The sequence below is a fragment of the Ischnura elegans genome, chromosome 1 (genome assembly GCF_921293095.1).
Source record: "Ischnura elegans chromosome 1, ioIscEleg1.1, whole genome shotgun sequence".
In the NCBI taxonomy this organism is placed as follows: domain Eukaryota; kingdom Metazoa; phylum Arthropoda; class Insecta; order Odonata; family Coenagrionidae; genus Ischnura; species Ischnura elegans.
The window spans coordinates 69,950,250-69,974,573 of NC_060246.1; the positions used below are offsets into that span (position 1 = coordinate 69,950,250).

The following is a 24,324-nucleotide window of genomic DNA, read 5'->3' on the forward strand; positions in this document are numbered from 1 at the left end:
TGGTTATTTTAATTTTCTGGCTTCATGGCGATCGATACCCATTTAAGGAGAAATCGATTCAAACACCCTATCTGTCATATTCACTCATTAAAAAGGAATACACATTAAAACCGGGTACCATATTTTATAATATCGAAATCCGAAAAATATAAGATACCGCTTTATTAATTTTAATAATAATTTGACGCTTTGATTAACTTCAATATCAGAATTAACTAGACGGCCTTTATTCACCACAGTTGCGAAGGAATATTATTCAATGAGCAAAGCAAATAATTTTTCAGTATCGCATGGACTCATCTCTAATATATTAAGTAAATATGATGAACCATACGTTTAATTAATTAAATAATTCTACCGATTACGGAAGGTTTCCATGGAGAGAAGCGTTCTGGGGGCCTCCCCTTCCTTCAAGCACTTCCCACTTCTTAAGGCCCACCCTCTTTCATTCTATTTAAAAACCCTATTATTTTCCTTCCTCAAATGAATTTGGAAAAAGTAGCATGAATTATTTAAAATATTTTACACCAATTTCACCTTATCTTACCAGAAATACTCACGCTTTCTACCCAAATTCATGCCAGTTGCAAAAACAAACTTCTTGCAACACCCATTGAATTTTATTCATTCTTGGGAGCGGGTTGTGTTCCCTAAAAAATATCTTTATAGAGCAGGAATAACATCCCTAATATGTGAAATGTAGGTTTGTAAATGGAACGTAGGTTTTGTCGATCAGCAATTTTTACCGGCACAATAAATAAGAGATCAAAAGAAAATCGAAATTGTTGTATTTAATTCCCTTCAAATTAGCGTAAATAAGAAATTTTCTTCATTAAGAAATTCAAATTTTATTATCGTAATAAATGAAAAGAAGGAGAAATTTTGTGAAACTGAAGCAAAGGAGCAAAAGACGCCTTTGTACAATCGAACTTGACGTGAGATCGCCTATTTGTTTGTTTGGACGCCTGCTACACCGCACCGTCACACTCGAGAAAGTATCTGCCTCTCCGCATGAGCATTTACACTTTAAACCTCAGCGCACTTGTATAATTGAAATGGGAAATCAAAATACGTGTTTCTGAGACCATCACGCTTTCGACATCAGAGTGTCGGCATCGTTAAGACTTCCCCCGTGTACTCTCTCGATACCCCAAATGGCGAAAAGCTTGCCGAGCGAGCGCGCGCGTGGGTTTCACTAGCGTAATGCATCTCCTAATGCACAATGGCCGTCAGCCATCGCCGCCAACGAAGATCCCCGTGAGGTCCATCCCCAAACCGCGCTCCCGAGCACCTCGCAACCAAACTCGTCCACCCATTTAATCGTGCATTGTTATTGCCTCTCATTCCCCGCGCCTCTTAACTGGCGCGTCGTGTTATCGTCTCTTGTTTCCCGGCGGGGGAGAAAACAGAGGGGAGGATAAGAGGATGTATATTCGCTGGGAGCGCCCACGGAACCCGGTCGGGGGAGCATTGAAGGAAAGGCAAAACAGAGTTGTGAGTACTGTCGCAGCCGCCACGGACACGCTCTAGTCGTGATTCGCGCTAAGCCTCAGGTCAAACTTTTCGTTCTTTTCCATGCCTCCCTCTCTTATACCGTCCCACTTCTGCCATGAAAACAGTTGACAATGGATGCATGGATGTCTCGTGAGCACAGGCCCTACATCAACCCAAGATATATCACGGGAAAATTAAAAGGGTGAAGGAAAGGCCAAATATGTACCGAGCACGGGGTGCGGAAAAAGTCCACGACACGGGAGGTATCCCTATCTTTCCTACGTGCTATATGACTCTCCTCCTCCGAGAATATACCCTCCTATAACACCTCCGCGAACCCCCCGGCGACTCGAAGGTGAACCGCTGAGTGTCGCTCCCGGGCATTAAAGTCTCCCGCGCGTTCAAGTTTCCTGTCGCTTGCTGCCATACCGCTGCTGCAATTTCGTACTCTCCCTCTTGTCCGACCTGCGGCTCTCCTTTTCTCGCCCGTCCCTCCATCTCGGCTCGGCGACTCCTTTGCATTCTCGCCGTTCGTTTCCCCTTTTGTTCTCGCTCTCCGCGGGAGGCGGCAAACTCGTGCGGGGTCTTTAATAAAAGAAGTACAGAAACGACAGAACCCTCTCCTCAAAGGCGCTCTCCAGCGCTACTAACTCTCCCACCGCCATCCCGTCGTCGAGTCATTCGTGAAAGAGGAGCCGACACACACGCGTGAATTCAGTGACGGTGCCGCAATCGCGGGAGAGGAAAATTTAGACAAGATGGAAAAGTGTGTGTGGGCAGCATGGAATCATCACGGCGGCATGTATTCATGAAGACGGGATTGACTTATGTTTTTGATAGTACGATAACTGCGACTCTTATCTATATTTTTGATAGCTATAACATAGCTATGATAGACAAAAGGGTTCCGTTATAAATAGAAAGGTAGCCACTATCTTTTAAAGCTATGATATTTTCTTTTAGATAGTAAAAGCAAATCACAATATAATCTATAGATACTAACTACTTTTGAACCATTAAACGCCGAATTCAATGTTTTTCAACAAGGACAGACCTTTACCTGAAATAATGTGCATTACTAACGTTAAACGTTGAAAAAAGATTGCTAAATCGAATGAATCACTATTTATAGCCACTGGTTTACCACGCTATTAGGCGCTGTTAGCTTGGAATGTGGCATAACTCATTTTATAAAATACATCATCCAAGTACGCACTTGTGCATAATATCCTGATGTTAAGTCTAACAACGACGAAACGATACTTTCAGTTTAAATTGCATATTTATACTTATGACGTGTTTCCTTAAATTTCGGTAAACTCATAGAACTCAGCAATTTGCAGGCATTTAACGATAACCTGCTCATGCCAATAATAAAACGAGTACTCACCTCTGACAGGCAGAGGGCGCTAGGACACGGGGTGGCGCACTTCTGGGGCGCCGTTAGGTCATCGTACTCGTCCACTTCTTCACTCACTATGGACGAGATAGAGTCCAGGGACGCCAGTGAAACTGCTCCGTTTGGGAAGAATTTCGGGTTGTTGGTCGAATTTGTGCCGTCGTCCTTCCGTCGAGAACCCGAAGGCGCAGCTGCCGTGGAAGGAGCCGCCTGGCACGGTGGTGTAAGCAAAGAATGACTCTTTGGCTGCAAACCGACGGATGACACTTGTCCATCTAATACCGAGGATAGGGATGTACCGCCCTCCGTCCGAGAATCTAAAACCTCCGTGCCGACACTGCCACCACGACCCGAGTCCGGTGGCGGTGAGGCCACCGCCGCTGTTCTAGAGATCGTGTCGCCGTCATCATCTTCGAGGATCGTCCTAGGATCTGTCGCGGTCGAAGTATCCCTATCATCAACGGCGGTTGCCGTGGAGACAGCTTCCTCGCAGACGCTCACTTCGTCCAGATCCAGTGTCGATGACCCGTAGACGCTACTGGCTCTGCCTATGCTGTTGCCCATCTTGAATACAATATATTCCGAGTCTACGGGGTCTCCGTCATCATGACTCTCTCCTGATGGAGAGTGGATGGTAAGAAGGGGTGGTTCGGGGAATGGTATTGGACTTTGTATTGGCTCAGAATGTCTTGTTTCGAAAAATTGACTTTCCAAAATGTCTTCACCGCCGTGAGAACTACCACAACGGAGGTAATCCTCCTCCACCTCCTCCTGGACGGTTGAGATCTCCCTCAATGACGAAGAGGGATAGTGATGGACCGGCGCAGGGCCACTGTGTTCTGAGGTCTGATGGCCGTGATTTGGTACGGAGCCACTAGATGTGCCGCCTTGCTGACACGAAAGGCGGCTGAGATCCGGAGGGGGTGGCCTTGGTGGCGGGGGTGCTTTTCTTTTCCGAGGGCTGCTCCCTCTTCTGGTGACCGCGGCTCCAACTGGTCTATCTTCCTGCGGACAAGGATCTCCTCCACCTCCGGGCTTGTACTTCCTAGGCTGTCGGAGGCGTTCTCTTCCCTCGGGTAACGATGTGCCTCGAGAACCACGACCGTGAGTTGGTGTTACTTCGTCATCCTGGTCGAAAAGGGCAGCGTGCCCTGGTGACGGTGGAGGCGGGCCGATTGCTTGTTGGTTCGAGAGGTGGTCCTTGGATACTGGACGATCGGAGTTCACCTGAAGGAAGAAAAGTGTTTCCTTTAGTAACGACATCAAACTATAGTTTCATTTAATTTCTCTTTTTGCCTAAATATCATAAACATCTTTTAGAAATATTATCACCCATATCGCCAGCAGAATTACATCCTTAGTAATTGGTAAAATATTGCTATTTTTAATGATGAAATAATTCTTGGAGTATATGTCAAAAGTATATGATTCAAAAAAGTGACAAATATAATAAATCAATATCAATAAATATGTGCAAAGCTAAGCCATGATGATAGTTTTAAATAAACTGAAACGTTAAATATTAAACTACGTAATTACTGATTACAATGATTAATGCCAATGTGTTACCGAATCATCTAGAAATTATAAAATTAAATTACAATGTGGATATTTAATTGATGCATTAAGCCTTTATGCAAAACTAGGTGTATATTTTTCATTAATTTGAAGCCAGCAGTCAAATTTTAAATTGGATCCTTTAATAAATTCTATTGTGTATCTATGGTTTAGGAATTGAGTATATTGAAAAAGATTAAATTTTCATTCACATTACATAGAAAATAGCAATGTTAACTGATTTTAGGGTTTCGGAGTACTCGCAGAGCTCCTTGAAAATATTTCATTGATGTTAACTTAGTAAAGGGCTATTGTCATTAAAAAATATCAATGGTTACTTTCCGACAATGAGAGAGTTCCTATGAGATCGCCTGTTAGCAAAATACGACTACAATATATTCAAATTATTCCACTAAATGATAAAATATAATTTTCAATGATTTTTCTAATTTACATTTGGCCATATAGTTTATAACATGACTGTTGCAGTAGTCAACACCAGTAGTATCATCAAAAGTTTAGAGAATCACACAAAGGAGGTCGTGTAAAATTTAACTATCTCTAGTTCAACATTTTGTCAGGAAAAACTAGCATACTCTTCAGCAAATAAGATTTAATACAGACAATTTATTTGCAATAAATTATTTTCAACACAAATAAAATTAGGCACGAGTATAAGTTGCTTATGATAACCGTAGACAAAAAGGAGAAGTTGTCACATCAAATTGATTGGATAATAATAAAAAATTGTTTAAATACGTCAAATTTATCGAGCTACGATGGGGAAGACGATTATTACTCAAAGAAAATTTTTGCACTTTGTTTCACCTGTTGGACTGAGAACAGAGTTTACCTCCACTTTGTTCGCAGGTGTCCCCAAAATATTTGTCATTTATTTCATGATGGAATAAATACCTAAAAATCAAAATGAATACATTTTACGCCTATGATCACACCTTTTATGCATATAATTCCGGTTATTTACAAAATACTTCCCAGACCTGGAGCAACTGTGATCCTTAGAACATCTGTTTGATGATCACCCGGTGTATCGAATGGGAAATCATATCAGTAAGCGTTGGAAGCTGCGATGGATCTTATTTTCATGATGCCAATGGTTTCAAATTTTTTTGCGGTTAGCACCGTGTTTTTTTAACAATTATTCTCAAAACTGGTTGGTGATAGTTTGTATTAAGATGTCAAAATGCTGCATTTTGGCAACTGAAGGAGACAGATGCATATTGCATTGCATGACTCGAGTTTACCTTGCTTCCCAGTTTTTTCTTGAGGTTTTCGTTTCGATTGATTTGCTTTAAGGAAATTGGCCCGATTCATGGAAAGAAGATTTCTGCTTGAACTTTAATTGAGCAGATGGCTCACCAACTGAGCACATGGATTGAGGATAGAGCTCTCTTTTTGCTTCTTGCTTCAATAGCAAATGGGAGGTTCTTATTACCGTTTATATATTTTGTACCACTGAGCAAATTTTGAATCTGATTTTGAACTGCAATGAACTGCATTTCGGATTTGATGAAACAAATGAATCTTTAAATGACGAGGCTGAGCAAAAATTAACGAATTGCACCGACAATTAACATTATTCTGTTGCAAATATAGAATGAATTGCCCACTTTATGATATTTCCACGTATAATTTCAGCATTTTGCATGATATTGCAGCATCATCATGCGAGAGACTTTATAATTAAAAAATGCAGGTAGAAATACTGAAAGATATGTCCTTGTATATAAATTCAAGCTTAGCCTACTTTCTTTAAAAACTGAGATATGGGCAGTAATAAAGAATCAAAGAGACTGAAAACACTTCTACTTCACATTTAGAAATTTTTTCAAGCCTCTTTCATTCATGAAGGCATGGTCTCCCTCTATGCGTATCAGTCAAGTTTTAAAAGTTTCAGCCCAAATTTTGGCTTTGATGGGAGGATCTCACACCCGATAATGCTATGGGAATAAGAATTTTACATATTCTGGGATGACGCATTTGGTCCCCTCCCCCTCGTAGACTTTTCACTGACGGTGCAGAAGGCTTCATCCGGGACCTATAGATCATCCGCCAGATACTCTTTACACCAAGATACCAAGTTTCTCTACGGGGAAAAGTAAATCAATTTTAATACTCAAGTAACACAGAAATATTCATTTAAAAATTTTCAAGCACATACGGAATGTATGAGATTTTCTCCTATGCCTCGAACTTTAATTTTACTACTCACCTTAATTTTATTTAGTTTCAGTAATTATAATAGCCATTAACTTAATGAATTGTAACAAGAAAAGATGAATAAAAGAAGCAACGAAATCCAAGCTAGACATTCTTTGAATGCTTTACGTGGGTTACCATCGTAGCAGCGCGGTGATTATCCGCTGGTAATTTTGGAACTCGCATAACACGGGTTTTATTGCAATCAACCACTGCAGTAGAGTCAGTCTCTGTAGTCATTCCTGGAGTATCCAAACTGCTCAATTGCATTACTACGCCGCGGAGAAGATTCGATGAAATGGACAAAAAAGCAGTCAGCCCTTGTCGTGCCCACGAACTCCCTTGTCGCCACCGCGCGCCGGAGGTCTCCACTACCACCTTGCTCCTCACGTTGCTCAATTATCGTCCCACCGTCTGTATCCATCCTTCCTTAACTTCTTTTTTTTATTCTATGGCACGTTCTTCCCACTTGTCGTGAATTAGCCATTCCCCATCCAGTTCTTCGTCCCCGTCCTACAGGTTATTTCCCTTTTTTTCGATCGAATTTTTTCCGGCCTCGACCCCTTTTACGAGTCTATCAGCATTTTTTGATTCTTTTGGCGCGATTCTTCACGATTAAGAGCTTTTTCATCAGATTTTATAATTCAGGCCTAAACGGTTGAAGTGTAGAAGTTTTACGCCTGCAAAACAATTTGGAATCGGATTGATATGAAGAACGGGGATACTTAATCGTGGTAAACATGGACTTTCTTCGTGGATCCAAATTGATTGTTAATGTAACACGGCTGCAAACCAAAGCTTTTGGATACAGTTAAAATGTCGTGGATTTTTGATCCTCAGAATCCCCATTTTAGATATTGTGGGGTATCATACCCCTTACAAGGTGCTCCATAGTTTATCATCATAGTTCAATTTCTGGATTATTATGTCATTTATCATGCATGAAAATGAATTAAATGAGAACTATTTCTCTTATAAATTGCGTAGGAAATGCATACTTTCAGTGGATGACTTAATCCCCACTGCAAGCTATATTTCGTCCAATTTATACACCGCTTGATTTCTCTAATCCACTTCGCAGTTAGTACGTAAATGACATTTTCTGCTAATAAGTCCGAATTAAAACTCCTAGATTCCGTTTTTTAATTGGAATTTGCATGCCAATTATTTAGTGTATTTCTAGTTCACAATCATGAAGATTTGAAAATATACGTTTATATTCTATATATGAACGTATGAACTTAATTCCTCTCAAAGCATCAGGTAATAAATTTACATTCTCCAAAATTCATCTTCAAATTGTATTGTATTTCTGCCATGAATTTCTTTTATCTTTACCTCAGAAAGCATTCTGATATTAAGTAATTGGAGATCATCTTTTAATGCAATGCTATGTACAGGAAGTTCTTGAGAAATCAAGTGGCAGGTGTCACATTAATAAAAAATTTAATTAGTCATAATCTTTCTTAATGTAACAAGGTACGTTTTATGGATTGCCGACCTAAAGTTCTGTGACGGTGAATTATTAGCTTCTCTCATTTCAAATGAGCTGAGTCGTGGAATATAAATTAGAAATATGAGCCTGGGAAACAAACTCCAGACGAAGAAGCTGCCATTAATAAGGAACATAGAGAATTCATGGAATTCTTAATGATTTTCTATTTCCGATACAATTCAATGCATACCTATATGTTTGAATTAATTATTATAAGGGATTTACTGATTTCATACATTTTTATTCCGTTGCAGCACAGTTTTCCAATCACCAAATACAGTTTCTTCTGCTCGATTGCAGTAACGAAGTTGCATGAATCCCCTGTTTTAATCACCCTGGCACAAAAGAATACGATTCGTTAATAGGCAAGGTTAGGAAAGAAAGTTCATTATTTTTACCATTATTGGCACTTATATATATTTATTTATTAGTGGTATATTTTTTGCATGTATTTTACCTTTACTACAGGGATTCCACCAGTGATGGCAATGTTTTTGCACATCTTCGAGCGTTAAAATATGACTCGACTTTTAAAAGGCAAGAACTGCACCATAACTTTTGATACGCGATGCATAAATAAAAAATAAAATTCTATTGTGATTGGAAGTGAGGTAAAATATGTATTCTGTCACAAATGAAAGAGATCTTGCAATTTCTCATGAAAAATGCACTGCAACAGAAGTAAAATGCAACAAATCAGTGAATAACTAATGAAAATTAACATGAAGAGATTCAATATGCATTGCATTGTATCAGAAAAGGGAATCAGAAAAATTTTCCGTGGGACTTGCAAGATCACTTTAAGTTATAATGAATCGGATCCTTAACATCTCACCAGAAACTAGCAGTCCATGAATTCTGTCGTTACGTGGTGCGACGCAATTGTGAAATATTCCCCCAGATATACGGCTAGTACATGATCATAGAGCTCATTGAAAAGTAGCACAATCGTGGCTCCTTATTTGCATTGGGTTCACGGCAAATCACGTCTCGGAGAGACAAACAACGATTTCAAAAATAAATTCACGCGCGAAATAGCTTACAAAGCCGATGAAATTAGCATTTACTTCGAAAGATGTAGCGTTTTGTATTTCAAGGTCGAATAGTTTAATATACTTCGCTCTCCCGGTGAGGTTCCCTTTGAAGTTCTCGCTCACGGAGAGGCAGGAGACATTTGTGCAACAAAGAGACCGCGTTTGAATAACTCATTCCAATGAGTGGCTCCACCCTCTCCAGCTCTCCATCATCCTGCCCCGACAATCCTCCTCTCCTCAGCCTGCGCCTTTCACCCTCCCTCCTTCCTCATCTCAGATCCAAGCCTGCTTACCGCAATTTTGTTCGCCAAATAAAAGATTTGTTTACTTCTCCCCCTTTCTCCCCCCCCCCTCCCAATCTCCCTCTTAAAGTCGAGGCAAGCATTTGATGGCCAGTCCATTATTCATCACCATGGCGTCTGGCTTGCGCTCGCTTCTATCGGCCAAGCCGCACAAAATCATCACTTTCACGTTCCCCAGCATCTTTTTCTTTCTCGCTAGTATGCAAGAATCTTTCGATTTATTTTTCTATTTCTTAGTCGCCTTATAACTAAGATGAAACGTTTCAATTGAGATATTGATGCCCTAATCTGCTTCCCTTGCCTCGTGTGGATATCGACTGAACTGAGTGTCTGACAAAATTATTGCCTATCCTGGGTGCCCCAGTAATGTGCTACAATAGTGCTCATGCTTTCAACAAATGCAGTACTCTTTTCTTCTTCCTTGATATTAGGTATATAATATTTCTAAAACATTATCCAAAACTCTAACCACGGACGAATAAAGTTTTGGAAACAGGAAGATGGCCAAAAAGTTGAAAGTAGTCTTGATAATCATTTCAAAAGGCCCATACTTTTACCTTTGGGAAAATAATTTATTCGTTGGATTTTAATGGGATTTTTTCATGCATATCCGTCGTGTCTTTAAGATAATTCCCAAGGAAATCGATTATGATTCTACGGCATATTTCGCAGAATGTTTGACAGCAATAAATACTCAAGCCATTTTACATCGCTCACAATCTTAAGAGACGCATGTTTTCCTACTCACAATAGGGAGAGTTTTGAGTGATAACGTCGAGAAGAGCTCGCATACACGCGGGAATCCGCGGGGCATGTGTCTCAAAGGTACTTTTGTGTATGTAGAGCCCACCCTAAGGCGGTCGAAAAGTGTTCCATTCACGTCTCCATATCTTTCCAGGTCATCCTCTTAAGTCGATCGATCTCCTCTTCTTTTACATCCTATCCTCATCCTAAAATTCCACCGTCGAGACTGTCCTGTAGCACCATTTACCCATCCCATGTCCATCCTGCATTTCCTCTCATACTTTTTCCTTCTTTCTGCACTGACCTTCCGAGCGGTCGGATTTTTTTCTTTTTGCCCAATTTTTAATCTCAGAATTTATTTTACCTAGGTTTTTAATGAGCGTGAAAAATAGCGCAGCAGCGATGAATAGGCCTCTTCATCGTCACTCTATACCCGCGTCAATGTCTCGCGATGGCATGCATGTTGAAGGGATTCATATGAGAAGAAGGTAGCGTCATACTTTAATCCTGATGGGACCGCTTCAGGCATTCCTCCCAGCAATCTTTTAATCTTTCTCCACAGTTTTGGCTCCTTTGCGCTTCGGCTGAAGAGGAGAAATTCTACTGAACAACTTTGACCTTCACGTTGGATACCCCAACTTGAATATTTAAGCTAGTCCAGGCTAGATCTCAACGAACCTCTCATCCCAGGCGAGTTTTCAGTGATTTTCACTGAATCCTCCAAAATATACAGGACATACCCATGCTTTGCATAAATAATCAAATGCTGATTTCTATGGCTTTATGATTCCTATTCTTATCTCATATAAATATTGATTTTATACTTCGGTAACACGGTTTTCATGTTACGGCTATTAAGTTACTCACTTAGTCACCAAGCTATCTTATTCCTAGTTCCTTTTGTCGTTTCAGCCGTTTCTTTATTCAAATTACAGACTGAATGAAGGAATGACTAACATTCAACGTTTATTGTTTGTATGACTGCCTTTAAATAATTTTGATAAATAAAAAAGCGTTTCATTTTTTTATTCTTCTTTGGTGCAAGTCAAAAGGTAAGCATAAAAATATTAGCTGATGATATTTTCTAGAATTAAATTTAACAAACACACTTCGTTGGCCCACGTATGGCTTTATTGCGCTTGAATAAATGATGATAGTTTGAAGCCTACCTATTTAGGAAGACAAAAAGATTAATGGAAGGATGTTCTGAAGCAGTTTCGTACAATACAGGAAGCTGTACCATAAAATGCACGTTAACTGTGGGACGCTGCCATCCTATCCGGAAATATATTTTCTCTCCGACTAGTAATTGCTTACAAGTTTGAGCAAATCAATCTCTGTACTCAAAATCATAGGCATTGCATGAATGATCGTTTATTTACTAAGAAACTGAGGATACAGATGAAACCACCCACATTTATCGCTCCTATGAAATGGATATTCAGTAAGAATTTACTAATCCAACCTATTTGACATCCACGGAAAATGCGTGTATCTGCCCACGCCCAGGGTTTGAACGCAAAGATCATTAATTCACGAAGAAATATTACGAAATGGAAAACGCCGTTTATAATTTTGAAATAATGTCCGATAGTTTTCCGAAGCCCATGCTTCTCCGGAAGGTCGCTCTTGGGTAATCATCCTATTGCTCACGAGTAAAAACTTTCATTTTCGACGCCGTAAAATATCACTGGTGTTAAGTGCTTACCAATACCCCGTGGATTGCACTTTTGCTAATAAGAAAAACGGCCGCTAGGTGGGTAACGATCGGACGCATGGGGAGAGAACAATCGAGAGCGAAAGGGTTGGCAAGCGAAGAGTGCGGCGATAAATTAAGCTCGGCAAGGGACGCGGAAAGAGAACGGACGCAACTGCTCAAAGAGCGAACCGAGAGCCGGGGAGAGAGAGAGAGCTCACTCACGAATAGAGTTTGCTTAAACGTCCTCTCCATTATATTCATTTTCCCTTTCGTTTCGTGCGTTTCTTTTCCTCGTGCGCAAAAATATTTTCAGCCCCGAAGAGCTGTAAACGTGGAGTAAACACGAAGGGGTTGATTATGGAATTCCACGAGGCTGATTTACGACATCCAATACGCGCTCTGGACACTGAACAGTACGGTTTTTTTCTTTTTACACCAGATTTTCCCGCAGGGGACTCAATGAATCGTTGGGAAAAGGGATGGTATTACCCGGACACTCGGGCTCAATTTCTAGAGAGTACGTATGAACGTTCGTCAAAGCTGGCGGAGACGTGTGCAAGCATAACTGAGAACCACTTGAGATCATCAATTCAGCAAGAATGATTTGAGTAACTTTCAGATTGAAACTTGAGTCGCGAACCTATGCCCAACACTGGCAATAAGGGACTATAAATAAGAACGATTTTCTGCACTCATAAAATTATTTTATAAGTACCGGCTTCTCTTGTACCATAAATACGGTACTATGAAAAGCATGGTACTCCTACCTGGGTTTGATTACGATTTACGGATCTTAAGTCAATATCGACCCCGGAAATCTTTCATCAAAGTCATGTTGTGGGCAGGAGTTTCTTTTCCTTTTAATGGAATCAGAAAAACGCTGAACGTCTTCATATCAATCATTTTGAATACATTGATTTTCCTGTGCACTAATATATTTGGAAACTTAAATGATTGCAAATAAAAAAGCACTTTCTATTCTCCAAAACTGTGAGCGTAAACAAATTTTCAAAGTACTCTCTGTATCAGGTATGGCCATTTGATTGGGTTATTTGAAATCGATCGATTTTATATCTTGTAAAATTTACCATGTGAATGTGAGCAATTATATTTACAAAATTTGCAAGTTTACTACAGGCATCGTGTTTCATGATAATATACATCAAAGAAAACTTCACTGTGAAGAAAAAAAACTTATGTAGTGACGTAATAAAATGCTTCCCGAGCTAATAGCTGAAAAGGGATATATTATTTGAAGAATTATGCAGATTTTAAAGTTTCCTCCGCCAAGTATCTTAAAAAAATTCAAAGACAAATGCCAAGAGGAAAATTCTTACTTAATCAGATTCACGTCCAGGGATACAAATCAATATGAGTTCCACCCTAATTTCTCAATTTTGCCATCTAATTAATGCGCTGACAACGGATAAATCATCATGTAATACGCAACCAAGCATTGCGTCCGACCCCTTTTCGAGAACTCTTTTATCCAGAAATCAATATCGTGATTCAGATGCCAAGGCCACACAAATAGCCTCGGAATGGTGAGAGCAATTGAGATATCAAATCGAGTCCGACAAAACTCACGAAAATGAACACTTTGTTGCAGCTATAGATGGGATAGAGAGATTCATGGACATCCTTTGATCTCTTACGAAACAAAAAGGAACTGGGATGAAAAACATGGATTGGGTCCATTATCATTGAAATTATAGTTAAATTCAAGATCAATGTTACCCTTATAACATGCTTAAAACATAAAACTAGTTTGTAGGTAGAATGAAAAGGAGTAAGCCTTATTTTCTATTGAAGAGGGAAGTTAATGAGAGAAAAGAGTCTGCCAAAATGATTTTTAAGTACTCCAGGGAAATCCACTTTAATTGGTAGAATATCTCAATAGTCGTTACCCCATTAAAAAGGGCTAATTGCGTCCGGCTCCTTATTTTTCCCCTTAAAATGGCCCCTTAGCGCAACACGCATTTATGTGTTTAAACCCCATGGTTTGGCAATTACAGCAGATCTCATCCCGGACTAAGTTAACGAAGCCATTGAAATTCATCTACTTAGGGTTGAGGAAGGAGGGAGGATGGCAATTTCTTTCCTGGGCCACCTCACCCTAAAAGTGCATATGTATGTTTTTGGACATCATCTGGGATTTGAATCGGGGGTCTCTTACCAAAAGGCAACCACGCTCACCTTATCTAAATCCCTAAGAACTTCGAAAGTCAATGGACTTCGTGATACCTCGTGGGAATTAGCAACTTTAAATATAAGAATCACACAACTTTATTAATAAGGAAAATCTCTATAACTTCCCTCAATAATATAACAGTTCCCTGATAATATCCTATAGTCAGCACAGACCAGTTGGAAAGTGAATGAACGATAGACTGCCGGTGTAGTATTTCTAGTGCGCAGCTAAAAAAAGGTTCTATTATGGAAGCTATATGCTTAAACATGATACGTCGTCACTGTTATTACTCCTGTTTGAGCTCTGTGAGCTGGAACCAAAAAAGCAATTCTCTCCTTATCCTTAAAAATTTAATTTTAAAAACTGAATGTCAATTCACTCTTTATGGTAAAACAAAGACCGTTACCGTGCCGCACTTCTTAGCATTCTGGACCACTGCGAGAAGCGGGAGCCGAACCTAGCATCTACCCACCCAATGCCTCTCTCCCTCCCGACCTGCGAGGGCCTGCCGCGACCGCACTTAAGCGACGAGACGCCGCCGCCGTCTTCAACCTTATCGGGGCACGTCTCGCAGATCATGCATCATTCTCCGGGGTGCCCCCCCCCCTCACAGACCCACGCCCACGATGACGGCCGATGCGATGCGTGAGGAGAGGGGAGGGGGAGAGGAGGAGGATGAAATGGAGATGGATGGAGAGATGGAGAGTAGTAAGGGGAGGGGGTAGAGGGAGAGGAAGTGGAGGGGGAAACATTGAGTGCGTGCGTGAGGGAAGAATGAAAGGAGAGAAAAGAGAGAGAAATTGGCCGGCACTCATTCCGCGAATTTATCGCCATCAGATTTTACGACGCGTTTCATTCTCCGATTTCGTGAGCCGTTACAAGTGTGGCGGAAGAGATCTCGTGTGAAGAGGCGGCTCAAGTCTTAAAGAGTCTTCGGGCGAAAAAGATACCTAAAAGACGCGCACGGGAAATCCGAAGGAAATATCAATTTCAACGGAGGTGAGCTCAGAAATGATTTCCTCGGAAATATCACACTCGGAATATCGATACCGGTTCAGTATTTTAAGAATTGTTTGGCTGAATGCTATGACTTAGTGGGGAACTTCATAGCCGCGCCCAATGATAATGAATTGGTGACTGCGAGAGGGTTTGAATGATATTTCACTGCAACGCTGATGGAAATTACTGCCCAAATTATGAACGGAGTGAATATGATGACTGAATGAAACTGATAAGACTAATAATGAGCCAAAACGGGGGCTTATTGATCCTATAGTAATGAATCTTGTGAATAAATTTGAACTGTAAGTAACGGAGAGAATGATATCTCTACTTTAATAAATACTGAATGCAGGCATAAATATAAGAGACAAGAGAATATTCGAATACACGACTAAAAAAATGCTCTGTTGTAAAATTCTTACAGTTAACAATTTAGCACCAAGGAAATCAATCCAAGTGCGAGTTATTATTCTCAGATTAAATAACAAAGATATTCTCTGAAAAAATGGAAAGTTTCTGAGCCCCAGTGAAATAAAAAAGTTTTGAAAAAAATTGACATGACGTTTTTCGTGTATCCCGCTTCGTCTCATGTCACCTTGCCATGTCGCCCAAGGAATCTCAATTTTTCACCATGGCAAGTTTCTAAATTTATAACTTTACATCGACCGTATCTTGTGCACCTTTCACTTCGAATGAAGGCTTCAAAGCAAAACATTTGAGGTCACAGCAGTGCAAATTGATTAAAAAAGCTGATAACTGATTATTGAAATTAATATGCAATATTGTTCACTTATTATAAAAGACAGTGGGAAAAAACTAATGTTACACTAGATGAACTTTGAAAAGAAAGGTGAAATCATTTTTATAATAAAAAAAAATTGTAGATAAGATAGAAATTTCTTAAGATACATTCTGAATAAATATTTTTTGGTAATAGTGCCTTTCGGCAGGATTTTTCTCCCTCTTAAAGAGATAACTGACCAGTAACGGGCTCAAATTCACGCGCAAGAACTTATTTCACTGCGGGGAATTAATCTACCAAACACCAAGTAATGACAAAGACCTTAACATCACAGTTATCACATATTATATTCATATGTTAGCATAACGTTTGACAACACATGTATCTCTAACGATACACTGATATCCCAACACCAAACACAGTACATATCGTAACGTATAAGCGCCTTTTCGACAGCTTCCCACAAGGGTAATATATCGTGGGCATACGATGCAGACAAAATCTTGCACCAAAAGTGAAATATAGATTTCGAACCATCGGCTGGATTCCTGCATTGGTGGGCTTTAAATGGAGGGCAAAATCTCATATATGTAGGATCTGAGACTAATCACCTCTAATTGTGACACATGCGGCTGAAAAACATATTACAAGCACAGGGATCACCGCTAGCGGGTATAATGACTATAGAGTGAAACTGAAAATGTACATTTAAATATATATACTCTTAACGACTGTCACTGAACTTAACACGGATGCATCTTAATGATGACGTATCCACATGTTCGGTAATTGAGCAGATATATACAAAGACTAAAAACATTAAGTTCGAGAAAATTAATATTTCAAATGCAAATTAACAATGATAAAGAAACAAATATAAATTATCTATTGCTACATTCAGATTTAAAGTAGAGGTTTTCCATGTTTCAGCTTGAATAATAACAATGATATATATATGATGATGGATTAATTATTCAGTTTCAAAAATTAACGAGCTACACCGGGAGTTTTGGTCCTCATGAAAAGGACTGCAAGCAAACAACTGGGCTAACGCGTCGGAAATTATAGTTTTTCTTCACTGAGAATTAACTACGTTTAATAAACTTTCAAATAAGATAAGTAGTATCCAAATATTATCTGAAGTCATCTCCAGAGGGACTAAAACAACTCACTAAGAATTAATAAATGAGTCTTGATATACGCAAATAAAATGCATAAACAAATATGCAATCACAATGATTCAGAACAATTGTCAGGAAGGTTCAAGGACCGTAGATGGTTGTTGCCAGGACTGAGGCAGTTGTAGATTGGCGAAGTGAACCTAAGGACGAGAAATAAGGAGGGAAAGATTCAAAGATCGTGAAGGAGAGAGAGAGAGAGAGAGAGGAGATCGAACGATTGATTGGCTTCATTTTCGAAAGAATTGGTTCGTGATCATCTATCTGAAGGCAAAAGCCCTCCCCACCCCTCGACTCGCTCTCTCCCGAAACTCTCCCCATCCCCACCGCCTCATAATTTGGCTTCAACGAGCTGGTCCATTCCTGGTTATTTTATTTTTATATACTTCCCTTTCTACCTATTTTTCTCTTACCAGCCCTTTCGATCTCATTCGTGTTTCCATTCTAACATGTTAACAATTTCATTACCATGCCTCTCCCTTTGTTCCCTTTTCTCGTTAACTTATTGCCTCGACTCTTTGCGCAACCACGTTTCCACGACCAAAATCCGTTTTGAGGCCATTATTCGCACTCGTTATTGTCCAGATACCTTTTTTCGAGGCTTAAAATTTTCCTTAAGAAATGTTATTTTCATCCGCACTGCTTCTATACTCTATACCATGCATACTCCGTACAACCAAATACATTTTGAGAGCAGAAATAAAATTCCTTATAAAGTGTATCTAGCGATTTTATTCCGAAGTTGCGATTCTTTTGATGAGCTCATCGTATTATTATTTTATATTTATACAAAATTCCTATTTAAAACATTATTATTTTTTATCACCTTGACCATATACTTATTCAATGAATGCATTCCTGATAAAATGGTGAATAATATTAGCTCTTCATGGCAGAATAGTATCTTAAGCGAAATATATACATTTTAATCAAACTTTTCCCGTTTTTTAGAGAATAATCTTCTTTGATTTATTCCTCTTTGATGAAGTATTTGTACACCCAAGTATTTGGCGTTTTTTTCTCCGAGTGTAAATAATTCATGAGAGGTTATGCATCATAATACTGTTAGTAATAAGTAAAATTGCTCAACATTAAATTTGAATGTGTACTACTCATTCAATCCTCCTGAAAGGTGAGTAAAGAATTTTTACTAGCAACGTTTTATAATTTACAAAAGAAGTTTAATTAACTTCCTTCACGGATACCTCCGCAGAATGCTTGGATCTAACATGGTTGGAACTCGGAACTTATGGTTTTAATTTCACCGCCAACATCTTTTTCCCATCCATTCTGTTTCCCTAACCATTCGCAATATTGTCTCCATTAGAGACACCCTCCCAAGAAGCCAGCGACTCGGATTTAATCCTCTCCTACCCCTCTCTTTTTCACTCACCCATAACTGAAGGATACCAATATTACCATTTCATTTGTAGCAAAACGAGGGCAATAATTAACCGATCCCTGATTTTGTGACTGCAAAAGATGTTCGAGTCTTATTCGAGTCATATTTCAATAACTTTAGATTTCAGAATTAAATTATGCATTTCGATCTCGCTAGTATAGATAAAGGAAAAAGCGAAGATTTTTCCTTTACTTTGATTGTACCAACTTTTTTTATCAACTTCCTCAACAAGGAAGAAATTTTTAATGCCCCTGAATGAATGGGTAATTTTCACATTTTTTTGTATTGCTATCAGCATCCCAAATTTGCCAAATTGGGTCCTCCTTTGAACTTTATCTAATGACGTACACATCTTTACCAAGGTTTAAACTGAGTAGCTGCTCGTCTCTTATTTTATTTGACCACCCACATCTAAAAATTTTCCAGTTTGCCTCATTTTAGCCCACACCTGGCAACCCCGCCTTCTCCTCCTCCTCTCCCCGAGTCCCCTCTTTCTCCCGCAAGGTGGCTTTCTCTCTTCTCGGCCCGGCTTCATTCGCACCAACCCATCCCTCGGCCGGCATATCACACGCGCACATGTATCTGCGAGTATGAAATTCTCCCGGCCATTCCCACCAACCATTACCATTCAACTTCCTCTTCCCTTCCCCCTCCAGCGCGCCTGGAATCCGCGAATCTCTGCGCTCAGTGGGTGGGATATCGCATAAAAGGCCGAGGCGGCGGCGGCGGCGAGGGCTGGGTAGAGGGAGAGAAAGGGTGGGGGCGGGAGGGATGACTTATTGAAAGGAGAGCGTGGCTAATGCACGAGCTAATGGAGGGCCCAGTTTTGAGATGCCCGCGGTCAGATAAGGTAGGGTATGGTTTTTAACTTTGGTATCATTTCGTTTGCGCATCAACAAGCATAAGTGTGGGGCAATGGCCCAAGGGATAATCTGAACTACATTGGCTTTTACAGCCTCGTCTGCGTGTCGAAGCATTCATCAAAGGCCGTGAGAAGAATTATCGAGGAAAAAAAGGTACAAGCGATATCGTATACAGGTCAAGGCTGTAAAATAATATGAAGTGCAACGACGTTCTTGGCATAAGTGTGTAAGTAACAATGTAATATAAGTATTAAACAGTGAAACAAGCAAATATGAAGAAAAACTACAGTTTATTATGATAATTTAAATGGCAGGGCCTCCTAAAATACTGCTATTAAAATTTCGCAACATGTTCACTTGAGAAAAAAAACTTTCACATGAAATGATATTCCTACGAAAAGGGCCAATATGATTCTATTTTCGATGCAAACGATTTAAGAGTATCGAAATTATAAGAATTACCATTAATTCGTGATGTACACCTGCTACATACTAAGATAGCGTGGATATTTTCAGGAGTATGGGCTTGGCATGTTAATCAGTATGTACCACAAATGCATAATTCGGAATCAAAAACTGTGGAAAAGGCTGACGATATTTTTTAAGATAGAAATGAAAAATGTCATATGATATCGTTGGTGATATTAGCATTTATCTTCCAAGCTCAAGCTGGGCTAGTAAGAATCGATAGTGGGGCTTAACTACACGTTCTATTTTTTGCGTTCAACCCGATATGCCTTTAACAACTTGTTTATAGCGAAGCGATCATGAAATATTATCTCACAAAAAAGGCTTTTCCTCGGATAAAGCACGGAACAATACACAGCTTAAAACTCTCCCCGGCAATGGGAGTAAGTTTCACGCTTGGGTTTCTAACCGGGGTTTAAATAGCTTCATGCCGAAGTATTGATGGCAAAATCAGCTATGGGAACGTCAAAAACGTGTCTACGAACGCAATAAACTTACGACTAATCTTCAAACAGTTTTTCTTATCTCTTTAAGTGTGCCCATTGGGAAAATCGATGGATACATTCTAGGCAAGTGAAAATTTATCAGATATGTAGTCTTATTCAATCTTCAGGTTGTCCGAGGAAAAAAATAGCGTGAACTCGGTAGAGCATGCATCGCGCACTAGGTAAGAGAGCCAATATGGCGGATGGGCGAAGGATAACAAGAGAGGATGAAAAGTTCGCCCGGATGGGCCATAAAGAGAAAGCAAGGAGAGGGCGAAAAAATATTGAGAAAAAATGAAACGGGATGAGTTGGCAGTGCTTAAAGATTCGCAAAAAGTGGGAATTAATATCGCTCGAGATTCTGCTGCGGGACAAACCACGTGTAATTACAGGGCCCCGAAAGGAAGACGTTGAGAAAAAAACGAGGATTTCGGAGCGTAGCCAGCGGCAACTCGGGCACCACGGCGGTGTGCGGGGAAGAGGGAGAGGAGGGCACGGGGATTTTTATCGGGTGGAAGGTATGGGAGAGGAAGTAGAGGAGCAAGGTGGAGCATCTCCGCGAAGGATCCATCCACCTGCTCGCCCATCCTCACAGCACATTAGCTCCCCATAACAAGTCAATTTCGGAAACAAATCTTTTCGTCTCCACTGGAAACAGCATCCTTAAAAGTTTTTTTTTAACCTACCAATAATCATGGGGTGAGTAAAGGATATGCCCAGAATGAATTAGGGATCTTAGAGGCTCATATTTAGGCTCACCCATGCGCAACGTTGGGTTTATTTGCCGTAGAATATTACTGCTATGGGAGTGGCCCTTACAGTTAAGTGCAAGGATTTAATGATTACAGCGGAAACTATTTCGTTTTCGAGAGACAAAAAAATAAATGAAGTCCTAATATTGAATGATACAGAAGAAAATATGATTCATCGATTTGGAGAATTTATCACTTCACCGTTAAATGCCAAAGAGAGCAAGAGTAGAAATGAAAAGAAATTTAGTAACGCCCATTTCCACTGAGAATAATCGCTAATGAAATTTACGCATTAAGGATATAGCGAACGGTGCCATTCAGCCTATTATCAGAAGATTAAATGATGAAGAACTTTTATTTTGCTGCTGGTCCACAGGAGGATCAAGTTGGTGCAATGGTAACTGTTAAAAGTTTCCCTTACGTACCTGTTCCATTGCATTTTCTGGTGAACTCTTTCGTGCTCTGTGAAGGGCATTTCAAGATAAACTATCCTTCTATCTCATAGAATGGTGTGAGGCTGATTTTACACCTTTCGTAAATAGCAGGCTAAGCCAATACCACGTTTCTTTAAAATTCATTTCACATCAATATCACACACTAGAAATGTCCTCAGCTGGGATTGTCTTCTCTTATATCAAATGAAACAAACTGTATAGGAAACGTCTTATTTAGAATTTTAGACCGCGGAGTTCTAAGGCTGAATTTCATAATCATATTTACGAATTAAACTACCTTATCAATTCATCAAAAATTCTCTGACTATTTTAATTCAACCTTTATAACTGGATTTAGAGGAGTCAAAATTCTTCGAAAATTCTGAAATGTCTAGGACGCACATTTCCCAAAATATACTATCCTACAAAGCTTCCTTTCACTATCGACAAGAGAATATCCTACAAATTATTATTCATGCATCACCACTAATGCACAGAACTTCATGATTACAAATATTAATTTCTCACAGTCCGGTCATTAATAGGATTCAAGCTATTTAACTCTGTATGTATTTCAATAATTACTAATAAATTGTTCGCGGAGTAGCTTAATTTCTTTTATATTGTGAGGAGTAACATCTTCAGCAATTTAAAGGGAAAAGCTACTCATGATAAGAAACTAAAATGGCGAATAAGCCGAGGAACAAAAGCGCATTCTTCCACTTCCATTGGGTACTGTAAAAGTCACAGCGCCAAAGGAAATTTTAGGGTTTAGAGACGTGACTATAGAAAACACGTTTTATGGCACGGCGGTCAGTTTTGAAAAATGATCGACTATTTCCGAAAGCCATTGACCCAGAATGGGTGATCCTATTATGATATGTTCTCCATTCCTGCGCTGGTCTTTCAATCTAAAGTTTCCAATATTTTCCAATTAAAGAAACGTTTCTATATACTACAGAAAAGTAAGTGAACATGCTTATACAAGGGTTAATGTTGATCGAGAGCAAGATAGACATGAATATGATATACGCAGCGAAAAATGATGATTAGTTTATAAGTTTCCTCATCGTCCTTGGAATCCATTGAAGTTGATAAAATAACACATATCGATAATTCTATTGCGTTTGTTTTTTACTAAAACCGATTTTTTCATTTACATTCCATTTCCTTTTTTTCACCGAAGTCCACTTTTCTTCCCTATCCCAATTTCTTAATCGCATACTTAAAGTATTGCTGAGTAACTTTGATCATCTTTGTCTTAAAATGTGTTATCTAGTAGTACTATTTCACTTTTTCTTGTTCTATTTCATTCAATTCACCTTTTTTTTTCATCAGCTTGAATTTATGTCGACAACCATAGAATGTAATCTTGTTCATCCTTTGACAGCAAGAAAGAACATTTGCACTTACCTATTCTTCATTTTTTTATCACCATTTATTTTTCAAGAAATGGCGAAATTGTTATCATTTACTAGTGATAAAAGGTTAAGTTCTGTCACATCGGTATGCAGCATTACATCTTTTATAGCTGCATGATAAAAAAATATTTGCGCAGATTGGAATTGCAAAAGTTTTTTTGCCAACCTACTCCATGTTTGGGCAACCTCTACATGGATAGTCGTAAATTTTCTTGAAAGCTGAGAGTGAAAATTAGCAAAGGTAAAAACAGGCATAAAAAGGGATTGAATTCGTGTCCAGAAGAGAAACCATAGTTGCTGGTAAAGCAAAAACTCCACCAAAGAAAGAGCCTCAGGATGATTAAGCGAAGTAAACCGCAATTAAAAATTAGTCTGAACGCCTCTCAAAAATGATCCATGTCACATAATGAGCGTAAGCTGTACTTCAACAAAATTTCTCCGCCACACGCTGCGCCACCACCGTGGTTTTACTTTCAAAAAAACCAAAACTCGTTTTTGGGTGTTTACATGGATGCTCATGAGCACTTTTAGACCGCAAGTTAAGTGACAAGCGGAAAATTTATACTTAAGTTTCATCGGAAACTGATCTCGCGAAAAAATTCTCAAATGCTGCCGGATCGGCTGATAACTTTTAGAACCCTCTTCCGGCAAAAAAAAACCGGTTTGGAGTATGCGAAATGAGAAGACAGAACGGCCCCGAAAAAGCTTGTAGATGGAAGAGAAAGAATGGAATTAATATAAAAGGCAGGGTCACGGCCCGCGATAAATCTGCCATTAGGGGTGAGACGGAAATGAAAGAAAATGAAGACACATGGATTGGGTCATGACCTTCGAAGGAGAGCATTCGGTACGCAGACGTAGGGTTTAGAGAGAATATAGGAAGCAGGCATGGGAAAGGAAGTAGAGAGCCACATATTGAGCACTACAAAACGATTTTTCAGAGAGAACTTCCACTGTATGTTTCTCTCTCCAGGCCAGATTTTACTTTCGATTCACGCCATTTAGAGAGCGATATCAACTGGCACTCCCGAATAACGACCAGTTTTTCTGTTCCCTTTCTGAGTTACTGCTTAAATTTTCGCTTAAAAATGAACACAAAATTTTTTCTAGAGAGATTTGTAATAAACTGCCATTAATTGAAGAAAGCATCACATAGCTTTTTTATAGACTTGGGAACTTTGCACAAGATCACTTAAGACCAGACCTAGTTTTCGCTTTGAATCCAGAAAATAATACATAGCAAAATTGGAAAAGATGATAGTCAAGAGAGATATATTTATGATGGGATGGTTGAAGGAATTCGTTAGTTTTCCAGGGCAATGAAGTACCAGAGTGAAAAGAGAGCTACAAAAATATTACTACCAAGGAAGAATGTAGTTTTGATGCGATAGTTAATCATGTTGAAGCTCGTTTCAAAATACCATATTTGCACTGAGGAGGTG

General features: G+C 39.4%; 1 protein-coding gene across 2 annotated transcripts in view; it reads right to left on the reverse strand.

The window, feature by feature from the left end:
• LOC124162954 (puratrophin-1) overlaps positions 1-24,324 on the reverse strand; it is a 1,076,650-nt gene that overhangs the window by 724,464 nt on the left and 327,862 nt on the right. For both annotated transcript variants that reach the window (XM_046539729.1, XM_046539737.1), the window contains exon 2: positions 2,885-4,120. In XM_046539729.1, the coding sequence (XP_046395685.1) occupies positions 2,885-4,120 (1,236 nt within the window). The remainder of the gene's footprint in view (positions 1-2,884; positions 4,121-24,324) is intronic.